Source organism: Melospiza melodia, chromosome 29, assembly GCF_035770615.1.
Source record: "Melospiza melodia melodia isolate bMelMel2 chromosome 29, bMelMel2.pri, whole genome shotgun sequence".
In the NCBI taxonomy this organism is placed as follows: Eukaryota; Metazoa; Chordata; class Aves; order Passeriformes; family Passerellidae; genus Melospiza; species Melospiza melodia.
The window spans coordinates 5,658,388-5,673,707 of NC_086222.1; the positions used below are offsets into that span (position 1 = coordinate 5,658,388).

Here is a 15,320-nt window from a genome sequence, read left to right on the forward strand (position 1 = left end):
GGAGGAGCCCCACTCTCTGTGATACCCTCCCTGCTCCCTGCCTGGAGAATGGTTTGTGGCTCCAAAATTAACAGCTTTTCCAGCTCCAGCCCACTGAGCACTCAGCTGAGGTGTGCACCTTGCTGTCCCCACCCCAGCCCTCCCAAGGGCGTGGGTATATTTAGTTCTTGGATGTGGCACCCAAGAGCTGCAGTCAGGGACTCGCACTGGCAAATCAGACCTGCCAAAGTGCTATTTTCAAACGGTGATAATACACAGATGATGGACTTGGGCTGAAGCTGTGATGTTGCAGCCCTTTACCCTCTCAGGTCACTGGGAATTGAGTGCAGCTATAAAAGTGCCTTGTGCCACTGAAAGACTGGAAAACCTGCCTAAAAAACATTGGGTGACCTGGCTGTGCTTTAGCACGCTCATCTTTTCATGTGGAAAATGCTTTCATACTGTTTAAATTACCTTCTAAAAATATTTGATGTTTTTACTACATCATTAACTGTAAGGAACTGATATTTTTTCCCCCCTCCTCAGCCTGGCCCTTTGGATTTTTCTGAAAATAGCATTTGTGCGTGCTCCTTGTTCACACTGAGGCCTGGGTGGGAGCCACTTGTTTGAGTGGAGGTGTCAGAGCAGTGAGGGTGAAAGTCATTTTCCAGAAATGATTTAACAGAGCAATATCCCACAGTTGTGGCAGGAACACTGCTCCTGTAATAAATTTAAATCAATTTATTGCACATCACTGACTTCCGCTATTTTATTTTCAATTCTGTAACCAGATCAAGGTCAAGGAAGCAAAAAGATGAAAGGAGAAGGGGAAAGGAAGCCAGGAGAGGGGAGAGGCAGCAGGACAAGAATGGTTTAGAGCAGGGCAGCAGAACTGAGCTCTCACTCTGGGGCTGGAGGGCTGAGCATTCCCTGTTTAGAAGCACAGAGAGGAAAATGGCTTTGTCTTTTGGGCCTGTAGGAGCTGGGAGGGTTGCTCTGAGATCTTTCTCCTTTTTCATAACAATATATTGGTACTATTTCTAAATCCCAAATTATTCCATGGCTAGTCCTTGTGAATGTGTTGTTCTTGTATTCTGAACAGAAGTACTTGTGAACTTGTGATGTGCCAAGGAACAGCTGCAGCAAGCAGCATTTCAGAAGGAAGGGGATCCAAAGGCCATTTCTAAATATGCTGTTACAAGATTTTGCTGTAGTGTGTTGGTCTGAGATCAATGAAATATGTTTTTCATTTGATTCATGCTGGAGAACAAAGAGTCTGGATATTCAGATGCCTCTTGAGGTCGATCTGTTTTCTTTCAGTGAAGGGAATGTTTTGCTTGTGCTTTACTTCTTCCTCTGCACCAGTGTGAAATTTCATTTTAAACCCAAATGGCCCTTGGAGTTTCCACCAGACTTTATATATATTATCAGGTGTTAGTTAATCTGTTCTCTTGAACAGTTAGAGTTCCTCTGTCTGCAAGGGTTTGAGTATCAAAAGTGAAAACCCAGGAACAAGAAGCAGCCAAATGTCAATGTCTGTAGAACCAGGTGGGCTGTGACAGCTGCTGTTTCCATGTGTCACATTTGGGGTAAGTTGTTCCACGCTTGCAGTTGCTCTGTGCAGCTCCACGTGAGCCATTTGCAAGCATGGAATGTTTTTTTTGTGTGGAAGGGAAAGAAGGATGATGTGCAGAAGCTGGCTGACTCCAGGAATGAATCAAGCACAATAATGCTGTTGATGTTTAACCAGTGAGATAATTCTGTCTCGTGTTAATTGTATCAGCCATGTGCAGCACAGAAAAGCTTCCATGGAGGCTTGGAAGGGGCTTAAGCAGGTGAAAAACTGTGGTTTATGTTCCCTTCACAGTGAAATGTTCCTGAAATTCTTGGGGAAATCCAGGGGTCAAACATTCTCATCCAGACATTGCACTAAACACATGCATTTGCTCCCACGTGGAGAGATCTGGTCCCAAGAAGGCAAGTTTGTGTTTTTCAGGAGAAAGAAGTTGCCCTCCTTGTTTTATTTATCACATACATAAAATCAGTTTATGTCTATTTGATTTAAACTTAAACTTTCCTTTGAGGTTTATATTGCATTGTGTTTATGAAGGAATTTTCAATAACCTCTGAGCCTAGTTTACAGCTATTAAAAGCAGCTTTAGGTAATCAATACCTGCACTACAGCAGGAAATCAGAGCTATTGGCAACTGTTGTTTTATGTTTATTTGTTTGAACTCTGGCCTCTGAAAATTCATGCTGTAGTTTCTCTCAAGCTTTTCTGGTATTAAATACCTTCCCTGGGAGATTTGCTTACTCCTGCACCCTTGTTGTTAACTCAGCCTGACTTTTTTGTTTAAAAGAAACCTTCAATAGTCTGTCAGTTTAACAACTATGAACAGTGGTTTTCTGGGCCCAGAAAATAAAAATACAGGTTTCTACACAGTTTTTAAAATGCTTTGGTTTTGGTATTACACAAACATTTTTTTGAACTGTGTTGGGAATTTGGGTTTGAGTGGGAATAACAGGAGTGTGGAGAGAGAGAGGGAGAGATACCCCTGTAGGCATAGGGAGATATAGATACATAGATGTATGGAAGATGGTAGGGATAGACTGCAAATAATTTAATCTGTGATTATGAAAATTACAAGTAATTGCATTTCTGTGGAGTTAGTCCCTTGCACAGTCTGGATCCTAAAGGATTCAGATGAATTTTCTTCGTACAGAGTCTTACAATCACGAATGCACTTGGCTTTTGCTTTCAGAGATGGAAATGACAGTTTTCCTCTTTATTTCAGGATACCTTTGATCTGTCATATGTGGGAAGAACGCTAAGAGAGCCATCTAAAAATGGGTGTTAAAACATTCACTCATAACTCCCCTGCTCACAGTCAGGAGATGCTGGGGAAGCTCAACATGCTCCGCAACGACGGCCACTTCTGCGACATCACCATCCGCGTGCAGGACAAGATCTTCAGGGCACACAAGGTGGTTCTGGCAGCCTGCAGCGACTTCTTCCGCTCCAAACTCGTTGGCCAAGCAGAGGACGAGGGCAAGAGCGTGTTGGACCTGCACCACGTGACGGTGACGGGCTTCATCCCCCTGCTGGAGTACGCGTACACGGCCACGCTGTCCATCAACACCGAGAACATCATCGACGTGCTGGCCGCCGCCAGCTACATGCAGATGTTCAGCGTGGCCAGCACCTGCTCGGAGTTCATGAAATCCAGCATTTTGTGGAACACACCCAACAGCCAGCAGGAGAAGGTGCTGGATGCAGGACAGGAGAGCGGTGCAAACTGCAATTTCACCTCGCGGGACGGCAGCCTGTCCCCGGTGTCCTCCGAGTGCAGCGTGGTGGAAAGAACCATCCCCGTGTGCCGGGAGTCGCGGAGGAAGCGCAAAAGCTACATCGTCATGTCTCCTGAGAGCCCCCTCAAGTGCAACACACAAACCAGCTCCCCCCAAGTGCTCAATCCTTCCACTTCCTACCCAGAGTCCAGAAATCAGCCCGTGGACTCGTCCCTAGCCTTTCCCTGGACTTTTCCTTTCGGAATTGATCGAAGGCTTCAGTCAGAAAAGGTGAAGCAGGCGGAGAACTCTAGGACTTTGGAAATGCCTGGGCCCTCCGAGTCCAGCAGGAGGATGGCAGATTATGTGACTTGTGAGAGCACCAAGGGCAGCTCTCCCCTGGTGATCGAGGAGGACGTGCGAGTCAAGGTGGAAAGGCTCAGTGACGAGGAGGTTCACGAGGAGGTGTCACAGCCTGTGAGCGCATCCCAGAGCTCCCTGAGCGACCAGCAGATGGTCCCAGGGAGTGAGCAAGTGCAGGAGGATCTCCTGATCAGCCCTCAGTCTTCATCTATAGGTATGGCCATTTCTGCAGCTACACATCCCAACTGGCACCTGAGCACTGGGGATTTCATTGGAGAAAATCCGCCTTGTGGGTTTTCATGCTTTACTTTTGTGAAACTCCCCTTTTTCCCCCTTGATTTTTGAAATATTGCACGTAAACTTGGAGTTCTTAAAATAACTTTGCAGGAGACAGCCCTCAGTCTTCACCTATAGGTATGGCCATTTCTGCAGCTACACATCCAAATGGCACCTGAGCACTGGGGATTTCATTGGAGAAAATCCGCCTTGTGGGTTTTCATGCTTTACTTTTGTGAAACTCCCCTTTTTCCCCCTTGATTTTTGAAATATTGCACGTAAACTTGGAGTTCTTAAAATAACTTTGCAGAAGGCAGCCCTCAGTCTTCACCTATAGGTATGGCCATTTCTGCAGTTACATGTCCCACCTGGATATTTCATTGGAGGAAATCTGCCTCATGGGTTTTCATGCTTTACTTTGTTGAAACTCCCCTTTTTCCCCCTGGTTTTTGAAATATTACACATAAACTTGGAGTTCTTAAAATAACTTTGCAGAAGGCAGCTCTCAGTCTTCACCTATAGATATAGCCATTTCTGCAGTTCCATATCCCACCTGGCATCTGAGCACTGGGGATTTCATTGGAGGAAATCTACCTCGTGGGTGTTCATGCTTTACTTTGGTGAAACTCCCCTTTTTCCCCCTGATTTTTGAAATATTACACATAATCTTGGAGTTCTTAAAATAACTTTGCAGAAGGCAGCCCTCAGTCTTCATCTACAGGTATGGCCATATCTGCAGTTACATATCCCACCTGGATATTTCATTGGAGGAAATCTGCCTCATGGGTTTTCATGCTTTACTTTGGTGAAACTCCCTTTTTTCCTCCTGGTTTTTGAAATATTACACATAAACTTGGAGTTTTTAAATAACTTTGCAGAAGGCAGCTCTCAGTCTTCACCTATAGATATAGCCATTTCTGCAGTTACATATCCCACCTATGTAGGATTTCTGCAGTTCCATATCCCACCTGGCATCTGAGCACTGGAGATTTCATTGGAGGAAATCTACCTCGTGGGTGTTCATGCTTTACTTTGGTGAAACTCCCCTTTTTTCCCCTGATTTTTGAAATATTGCACATAAATTTGGAGTTCTTTAATTAATTTTGCAGAAGGAAGCTCTCAGTCTTCACCTATAGATATAGCATGGGGATTTCATTGGAGCATGGGGATTTCATTGGAGGAAATCTGCCTTGTGGGTTTTCATGCTTTACTCTTGTGAAAGTCCCTTTTTTCCCCTCCTGATTTTTGAAATATTGCACATAATCTTGGAGTTCTTTAACTAACTTTGCAGAAGGCAGCTGAGAATGGTGAGCCTGTGGTAACCCTCTTTATTCAGCAGGGGTTGATAACTCCTTTTTACCTCTAGTTGCCTGACTGGGGAAACTTAATTCTGCTTTCATGAGTGCCAAAAGGCACGATCTCAGCTGAGCTGCAGCATCAGATTTGCAAAGCTTCTGCCTGCAGCCACAAAGGGTTAGAATAGTGCTTTGCATCAGACATCAAATCTCATATAATCGTGACAGAGAGCCTTTGTAAGAGGATTTGCAAAATAAGTGGTGAAACACTGTCATCTTAATGCCCCAGACAAAAATAAAACCACACAGTCATAATATTGAGAATCTTTCCATTTCTGTGGGATTTGATTCTCAAGTTGCTTCTTCAAATGCTGCTTGGTTGCTGAGAGAAATCTTTTTTCCGTGAAAGACAATTTGAAACCAGTTTTGGGATCTTATAGCAGGCTGTTCTTTATTAAGAGCTAATACTTAAAGGTTACTGGAACAATCCCTTTTTTCCTCTGCACAGAATGCATTGAATGGCTTTTAGTAAATCAGAAGCTAGAGCTTTTGCAATATTTCTAATTTAATTATCAAAATTTTGCCCAAGTCAGCTCCTTCACTCTCAAATGGCTTGAGCTGTGCTCAGCAGAGTTTGTTTACTGAAACATTTTTAATAACTCCTGTTCTGTTTGAAGGCTGGAAGAATGGCAAATGCACTGCTCTGCTTCATTCAAATAATGTGGATGTGAAAGGCTGCCCCCATTAAGGAATTAAATAAACTACAGCACAGTGAAGATTTGTAGCTTTGTAATCTGCATTATTTGTTTGCTTTGGTCAGTGCAACACTGTGACATCCCTGGAGAAAGTGAGATCAGGCTGACCCTGCAGAACCGCGACACATACTCAATGCCAAACTATTCATAAAAAGAAATGAAAATATTTCCCATCTATGCCATCCTGTGCTGTTGGATTGTTCTCCACTTGTTGATATTTTAGATTGTAATGCTTTTTCCAAATGAAAATGTTTTCTTTGTTGGAGACAAGGATGTTTGCCTTTGCTGAGGAACAGACTTAATGTCTTCTAGTTTAACTCTCAACCTTTAAATGCAGTTTGCCAAAATATTGCACAAATTAAAAACTAAAAGAAACTATTTGTTTGCTGGGGAGTGACCAGAAATAGAGGTCCTTGTTCAAAAGCAGGTTTTGTTTGATTCAGTTTTAACTCATTGCAGTCAGAATTGAAAGACTTTGCCAGGGCCATGTGATAAGAGATGCAAATTATTTCATCAAAGTAATTATATCATCACAGACAAATAGAACAAGGAACAGTAATGATTAGGGAATGTTAAAAATAGCATATCAAGTGATATATATCATAAATATATAAATGAATATCACACCAAGGCAGCTTAAAGAACAAACTGGGTGTAAACTCCAGGCCCCAGATGAGCAGTTTTGTGTGCATGGGGTAGACAATCTCAGGCTTTAGTGATTATAATTTTTAAACTTAATAAATATCTGTCATTGCTGTTAGTACAGCATGTCCTGCCTTAAAACAGCTGCAGAGAGAAGAAAAATGTGCCAGGGCAAAATCTTTAAAGTACAAATCTGCTCTTTGTCTTTGAATGTGTTTGAATTAATATTTAGTGGTTTTGGCATAATAACCATTCTCAGAATGGTTTTTATTCATGTTTTGCTATAAAGGGAAACAGTGTTCTTGCTTTTTAGCCCAGTTATGATACAGCACACTTTGTAGCTAGAAAGCAGTTTTTACCTCCCAAAAATGCATTACTTTATGCAGTAATGTAAGAATAGTAAATGGAGGCAGCAAGATATGTTAAAGTACAGCTTTTTCTCCCCTGAATGTATTTTCCACATATAATTGCATATATTTATCTCAGTGTTTTATAGTGCATTTACAAAAGCATTCTTGCCTCTCTCTGATATTGCAAAAAGCTCTTATTCACTCTTTGGGAAATTTAAGAATTGTTCATTTGCAATTTATTATATTTGGAAGGAGACATGGAGCAGGGACTTGGTAAATAAATCATTATTGTTACAAAACAGCTGTGTCTGAGAAGACACTCTCATAACTCATTAGCACTTTTGGCATTTGAGAGGTGGAGGCATGAAATTCAACCTAAGAGCAGTTGGGCTTATTTTTAGTGGACTGTCACTTAAGTATTTCATGAGAAAGAAGGATAAATCAAAATGGGATTAACTTTTGTACTTTATAGATTGCTTAGCTGATGAATTTCCCAAGTATAGTTTGTCACTTCTTAACAAAATCAAATAATTTTATTTTACTAATTGGGAAGCTGCCAGAGATGCAATTTTCCTCTTGTCACTGGCCCCATAACATGGCATCACATTAAGACAGGAATCTCTCACTTTGGGAAAGATCTCTCATTCTTTTTGACAGAATATGCACATTTTCTGCTTCACCTTCCCCATCTTTGTTCCTTCTCTTTGGTTTTCCATTTTCTCTGACACTTGCCAGCGTACACCTAATTCTACTTGATGTTTCTGGTGCCCTTTAGGGTCCCCAAATTCAGGTTGCTCCTCTCTTAGAAAGCAGAATTATTTCACCCCAGCAGCCAGAGCAGCTTTTGGCACTGTCCTGCACTTTGCTTGTCCTTGAGATGGCGATGTAGGGGGAGAAATCTCCTTCCCTTCCTCATGTCCCATGGATTTAGTGGGGACATCCAGGGGCTGCTTGACCAAACTCTGGAGCTGATGACAGATGAGCCATCAGTGAATGAAGGTGTGGGTTTGTTTTAGTGCTCTGTTTCCTTGGATTCTGTTCCCCAGGCCCCTTGAGCCACATTTGCCCCAGAGCTCTGGAGTGGTTTTGTTTGTACATTTCTCTAACAAACAGCTGGTTTGTCTTTTTTGTGTTGCATTTCTGATTTCCCAGAGGGCTCTTCCTGTCTCAGCTGCTTATCAATAAATGAAGACATTATCAGTTAATATATTTATGGATGATTTGGACCACAAAAGCCATTTAGTGTGGCAGGTTTGAACTCTTTATTGCTCAGGAAGTCTTGAAAAATTGACAAAATCGTCCCTTTAGGTGAATAACATTTCTGCTTTTCAGTGCTAGTACTGGATGTGTTTTGAAAACTGGCTGTATTTAACATTTCCATTTTCTAGGTGTACCAAATATGTGCCCTTATTGAATTGTCAATTTATTGGGTAATCTGTGCAGAGAGCAGCTGATTTGGAACAAGTTGTTTCTGGGTGTTGTAAATTACTTTCCCAAGGCACTTCTATTATCTTATCACCCAGCTATCAGTGTCTATCAGAGATTTGAGAAAGCAACCTTGATGTGTATTTACCTGCCTCCCCAACCCTTTCTGAGCAGTTATTTACATTAAATTGCCCTTTTTTCTTTGCCTAGGCTCCATAGATGAGGGGGTTACAGAGGGACTGCCCACACTCCAGAGCACCTCTGGCACCAACGCTCACGCAGACGATGATGATCGGTATGTACCAACCTGGTGTGCAAAGTGTTCTGCACCCAGTGGGTGCTGTAATGAACCTCCCCAGCCTTAATCCCACAATGTTGAGTTGTTCCTACATCGAGTTCTGTGTGTTGATCAAAGTACAATCAGTGCCTGGAGGGGCAGATGCTTTAGGAGAATGTAGGTGATGAAAGTCACAATCTGCTTACTCGTTGCTTTTTGGTTCCTGTTTATTTCCAGGCAGCACTGGTGAAGAAAGATGTTCCTGTTCTTGCTGTTTCGTCATCATTGCTCTGTGTTAATAAATTTTAATTAAACCTCTATGTGAAACAACTGAAAACAAGGCCTGACTTCAACAGACCTCACTACTGCAAGCCACAAGAGAGGCAGAGCAGCCTTAAATCTCTTCCCCCAAACTTTCTGCCTGTAGTTCTTACCAAGATGCTGTGTGGCACTTGCTGTAAATATTTAGCAGGCTTTTGCTGTGCTGAGCTGAGTGATTTATTAAGGGAATCCCTTATAAGGGAAGGTTGGCAGAGAAACCCAAACTGAACTGGGTCTGTTTGGTCAAAGAGACATCATGGTTCTGTCTGTTAGAGCCAAGTGAGGTACCCAGCATGGCACACAGGGCTGCTCTCAGCTCCTCTGACTTCCAGTGCTGAGCTCTCCCCTCTCTCAGCACATTTTTCCAAACTGGGGTTTGTAAGACAAGTAAATCTGAGGAAGAAGTGTGAACCTTTGGAAGTTGTTGCAGAAATTGTGTCAAGAGAAGCTCCCTATAGGGATAATAACCAAAAGCTGCATTTTCATAGCTCATAAAATATTTCCTGCCATTTCCATCTCAAATCTGTCCCACTTCCCTTAAAAAGGGAAAATAACTGCTTAGATAAGACTTTTTGGATGACATGGAAGATTTTATCTATCTGCTAACAAACCTGAGTATAAAAATAACACCCAGCACTTAAGGGTTGAATTAATAGTAGGAACACATGTTGCACTTGAACTAATCCAGGCTTTGAAACCTGTAATTCTGATGTCAAGTGGCACACATATTTTCAGCAGTGGATTATTTCAGAAATTTCCTATAAAACTGCAGAGCTTCAGCACAAATTGCATAGAAAACTCAAAAGATAAAAAATTCTTTAAACACACTGAAAATTCCCACTAAAATATCTCCTACATGCAGAGAAGGAAAGAATATTTACCACAGTTTATGCTCCAGTTTGAGAATAATTAGTCTCAGAGTGACAGAAGTATCAGGAAAATGAAGTAGAGTTTGCACCTTGTTTCAATAGCTACAAGTGAACTGAGAGTCAAGGGGATTTCAGACTCCAGAACTAAAATTTTCTACCAAGTGATTTATTTTATAAATTCAAATGAAAGTGTCAAGAATGTTCTGATTCCAAGAACCAGCTAAAAGTTTAAAATGGTGCTTCCAAGACCTGAGCAGTTTCCTTTCAGGGGTTTGTATTTGTCTTGTCAGTGCTTTCAAATACACTGGGACAGCCCTTCAAGCATGACTGAAATTCCCATTTCAAGCATGGGATGGACACAGCAGCCAATAAATATGGATTGTTGTCCACTGTGCAGCAATTTGGGCACAGAGTTTTGGGTGCATAAAAATTCTGAGTAAAGTAAAACACGTTTCTCTAGCTGAATTAGAAAAACCCAATCAATACATTGTACAGATGGAGAAAATTTCCTTCCCAAACTGAATGTTTCATGCACCTTTAACTCCAGGTTGTACATTTCTTTACCACTAGAAATTCTCAAAATGTCAAAATCAGTTGTGTGTGCCCAATGCAAACTAATATTGAAAAATGTATGTTGTAATAAGCATTTATTATATTAATAAATGTAATATATTACATTTCTATTTCTAAAACAAAGCAAAAGCCCAGTCCCTCTAAAAGCCTCTCAATATTTCATCCATGTCACTGTGGAAGAATCATAAACATTTCAAAAACTAAGATGTCTTATCTCTTGAGTTTCTGTCTTAAATAATTAACATCATTAATTTGGCCTCCTGCATAATCAGTGTTTCATAAACAGTAGGTCACATGTAATTGTTGTCAGCTTAATAGGCACACAGGAGTCTGTTAAGTATTAAAATTATTGTTCAGTGAAGTCTCATCTATTCCTTCTCTGGTATTTCACATTTGGATTGTTACACACTTTTCTAATCTTGGTGTCTGTATCAGTTTGTGGCTGCACTTCAAAAGGAATTGCTCATTTATAAAAGTTATAAAAAGTCTCTCTGATCCAACAGAATGAGAATCTCCATTTCTCTAAAATAACAGTTATTTGCAAATAATGGACATTACCAAAATGCCAGTGAACCTGGAATTCATGTTTGTCAGAGTTCAGTTCTGCGTAGTTAAATATGTAAATAATCTCAGGATGAAAAGAAAAAGTGCAAGTAGGATATTTCAGTGACAACACTTGAAACCTCTCTCTCTATGTGCAGAAGTTCTTGGAGATGTCAGACAAATCTCAGCTGTTAAATGCCATATTGATCACAAATTGCAAAAAAATTAAGTAAATGTGAGGGGAAAAAGAAGCAGGGGAGAGAAAATCTAATAATGTTTCAAATAGAATCTCTTCATGGTGCTAAGTTATGTCACCAAATAGGTATTTCACCCTGCTGGCAGTGTGAGCATGGGAAAAGACAAGCCAGGCACTGATAGCTGGGGAGCCTCTGATTCCCACTGCATCTGCTTTAATCAGCCCTCCTCACCATGAAAGATGGATGAATTACAAAACCAGGCTTTAATTTCAATTTCTTCTGTGGAGCTGTGCCCATAACACTTCTCCAGGGCATGAGGTGGCACCAGCACAGGCATGGAGGGTGAGTGAGCCCAAGAGAGCTGGAAACAAAAGGAGAGCTCAGCTCTGGCTCCTGAGCTGGAAACAAAAGGAGAGCTCTGCTGCCCTACTTTGGGTGTCTCCTGAGAAAGCTCCAGCAGCACAAGGTGCCTGTGCCTCCTCACAGTCCCCTACCACAGCACTGAGGGAGGCAGCACCTAAGGAACTTGTCAGAAGATGAAATTCTTTGTTGTCACAAAACCCAAATGTTATTCTTATTTGAGCGCACTTCATGTATAAAAAAGGAAGCAGAGTGCCAGGCTTGGTCAGGAATTTGGTTAGAAAAATCAGAACCTGTGTTTAAAATGCTCTCATTTATTTCAAAAAGCTTCAGTTGATGTTTTTTAGACCCCAAAATGGCAGAGAACTCCATTCTGCCAGGCCCAGGACAGGAGCTAGTGACTTTGCTCTTGCAAATATTCCCTTTATCACAGATCACCAGTCCGTCACATCTCTGTTTTCCACAGCTCTGGGACCCTACTGTGTATAAAAAGTCAAGGACAAGAAAATGTCTTCTTTAGTGCAAATCTTCCTCCAGTGCCATGTGAGGTCAGAAATCCTTAGGGTTTTACAGACTGAGTGATACTAAACTCTACAGGAAACCCTTTAATCCTGTGTGTATCAAGAGATACCTGGTGCTCTCTCTCCAGATAAATTTTACAACTGGAACTTTGGCTGCTGAGAATTCTGCACTCAGAATTCAGATCCCCCCTGTCCTCACAGTTGTAGTTCCATCCTTTTCCACAGTAAAGACAGTTTAAGTGTTGATTTTAAAGAGATGATCCTGGTTCTTCCCCTCCTGTGCTGAGCTGCTTTGTGAATTTTTGTATGATGCCTAGGAAAATGTCTTTGTGCAAAGTGCATGTTTCATTTTGTGTGAGTGTTAGAAACCCCCAAATCCAGCATTACCCTGATCCCAGCCCTCTAGGCCTGAGGGGGAGGCAGAGCAGCAGAAGGATTTCCTCAGTTAGGAAAACTTTCTGACTGTGAGGAGGCACCATTGCATCTTTTCTTTTCTCAGGGCATTTCAGACATTTCACTTTAGCAAAGCTCAGGTTGCAATGTGTTGTGAACAACCAGGGTCAGAGCAGTTCCCTGCTGCCACTGATGGCTGATCTTTCAGCAGGCTGGGAGCAGCTGAAATGGCAATTTCACCAAAAATACAGATTTTAATGCTCAGGGAAGGGAAACCCCAGGTAATACAAACCCTGTTTGTACCAGCAGATCTGTTCCTATTTCACTGTGCCCTTTAGCAAGCTCCTTGCCAGAGGACTTGGATTAGAGCACTATAGTTCCCTTAAACAGTTTGCAGCTGGAGGCTATGGAGGAGCAATTAGTCAGTTTTAAATAAATTACTTTGAAAGTTAAATTGTTCCTCATTGCAGTTCATGTGCTGTTCTTTAAACACAGCACTGGAGCTCTTTGAATCAGACAAGGAGCAAGTATTGCTTCATTAGATTAATATTTTAAACTAAGAAATATGCAATTGTAGATGCTAGTATTTGTTGATGGAGCTTGGATTGAAATGAAAAATTAATTGGCTTTAATTTCATTTGTAAATATCACTGAAGCTGCAAAATACTCCTTTGCTTTTCATTTGCTCAGCTCTATAAACTCTTCCTCAGGGACTGTTTAGTGATTGCAAGTCATCGATGTGCTGGAGAAAATGCCCACGCCTGGAAAATAACATTCAGTTCAGCTTGCAGTTGTGCTCAGGCCCAGAGAAACAGAATTCTGAGCTTATTCCCTGGGTGTGCTCAGATGTGCAGAGTCAGTGACTGTAAGATTTCAGGTGCAGATCAGACACATTGCTACAGACCCAGAGATTTCCAGAATAAATGAGATTTCAGCAGAAATGTGACGTGCCAATCTCTTCCTTCTCCCACAAAAGCCCTCAAGGTTCCGATTTTTGCAGAGGAGGCTTCTTGGCTGGTTTTATAAATGAATGCCTTTTTTCTTTGTAGTCTGGAGAACGTTCAGTACCCCTACCAACTCTACATTGCTCCTTCCACCAGCAGCACAGAGAGGCCCAGCCCCAACGGTCCCGACAGACCCTTCCAGTGTCCCACGTGCGGGGTGCGCTTCACCCGCATCCAGAACCTGAAACAACACATGCTCATCCACTCAGGTGAGAAACAGCCCTGCTCCCCCAATTCCTGACTCACAGCCTTGTAATAATGCAGCTTTTTCACTCACCTGCCAAGTGCTTGAGAGTTGATTTCAGAAAGATTGGGTAGAGGTTGTCGTTGAATGGTTGTTTTGATCCCTGGAGTCTGACTGATAGTTGTGCTCGTGGATAATCAGCATTTGTGTGGACTGAAAAAAACCTGATTGCCTGCAACTCATCAGGATAAGTAATTTTCCTGAAAAAGATCTGAGATGAAATAAAATATACTTGGCCCTTGTATTGCACTAAAGAAATAGATTGAAATTCTTCCTCTGCCATATTGCAATTCCCTGCTGTGTTTCAGAGCAGACTTGCATAAAGTCTCCTTTCTGCATAAGAAAATATTATCTATCTGTGTCCTTGCATTTTAGGAGGTTGTATGCCTTTGGATCTCAGACTTTTTGGAAGGATTGCAGGACAACTGAATTGGTTTGATTATCAATTTAGCTCCTGCAGGTAGCACAGGCAGCCAAAGGTTTATGGGAATGCCTCCTCTGGACCTGGGTCCCCAAATTAATTTTGATTTCTAACCAAGCATGAACTCCCCAATGTCTTTGCTATTGGTGTTTTCAAGACTTGTCAGCATTATGTGGCAATAACATTGACATTTGAGGGAATAAAGGGAATATTGAAGGGTTTTGCACTTGGCCACTAAGTCTCATGATTTAGCATCTCCTGGTTTGAGTCTGACTCTTACTGTACACAGAGGCTGAACCATTCTGGGACAGGGCAGACAACTGACAAAGTGTAATTTTTCCCCTGTCAATAATTATTTGTCAAATCCTTTCAAGCAAAATAGCCAGATATGTGTTTAATATTTGAAAAAGCAAATTCTGTGGGCATATCAGGTGCAAAATGATCCCAAGCCTGTTGTTAAAATCTGACAGCAAAGCATCTCTGGTCCACCTGACAACCCGTGGGTAAAGCTGGGAGAGCTTTGAATAGCTGGTTTAGAATAATTAACATGCAAAAGAACTCTCAAAGCTTGTAAATGTTGAAAGTGTTTTCACATGAGTAAAATGGCTAAAGAGATTTCCCTCAAGCTACCAGAGGAAATAGGTGCCCTTGGACACAAGGAAAGCATGAAAAGTTTGAGCTCCATCAGACCATATTCCAGTTTATTAACTTGTTTTCACATGCTTAACAGGGCATTGCAGTGTAACCTTAACTACAGCTTTCTCTGTCTAAAAGCCCTCAATTAAAAGTTCACCTCCTGCTTTGAAAGTAAGGAAAGCAGAGTGAAAGACTGGGGGAATTAACAGCCAGGGCTGATGCACATTCAGCCTTTTGAGAAAATCTTTTTTATTCCTTGACAGCCCTATTATGAATAGAGCTCCATATTCCAGATTCTTAACCTCATGTTTGGATTTTCCCACTTTCTGCAGTTCACACTTTTTATTAAATCCTAAGGTTTTGGTGACTCAGACTTTTATCTTGTAATAGTACTGTTTGTGTGATTAAACACTCAGCCACTCCAACATGTTGCAGAGCTCGCATGTTTTAGGGTAAGAAATGAAAAATTAACTAGGAATTGAATTTCTAGAATTAATACAAGAAAAAAAATTCTAAATTAATACAAGGAAAAAATGAGAGGCATGAAGCTCTGCTGTCTTAGAGAGCTGTCTGTCATGCAAAGTTGCC

General features: G+C 41.5%; 1 protein-coding gene across 4 annotated transcripts in view; it reads left to right on the plus strand.

The window, feature by feature from the left end:
- The window catches only part of ZBTB44 (zinc finger and BTB domain containing 44), a 40,530-nt gene that overhangs the window by 15,777 nt on the left and 9,433 nt on the right, over window positions 1–15,320 (plus strand). For 2 of the 4 annotated variants that reach the window (XM_063178574.1, XM_063178577.1), the window contains 3 exons: window positions 2,775–3,844; window positions 8,584–8,668; window positions 13,477–13,640. In XM_063178574.1, coding sequence (XP_063034644.1) covers window positions 2,827–3,844; window positions 8,584–8,668; window positions 13,477–13,640 — 1,267 coding nt within the window. In that variant the 5' untranslated portion in view covers window positions 2,775–2,826. Of the gene's footprint in view, window positions 1–2,774; window positions 3,845–8,583; window positions 8,669–13,476; window positions 13,641–15,320 lie in introns of those variants that run through there. The other 2 variants (XM_063178575.1, XM_063178576.1) reach the window with 2 other exon arrangements.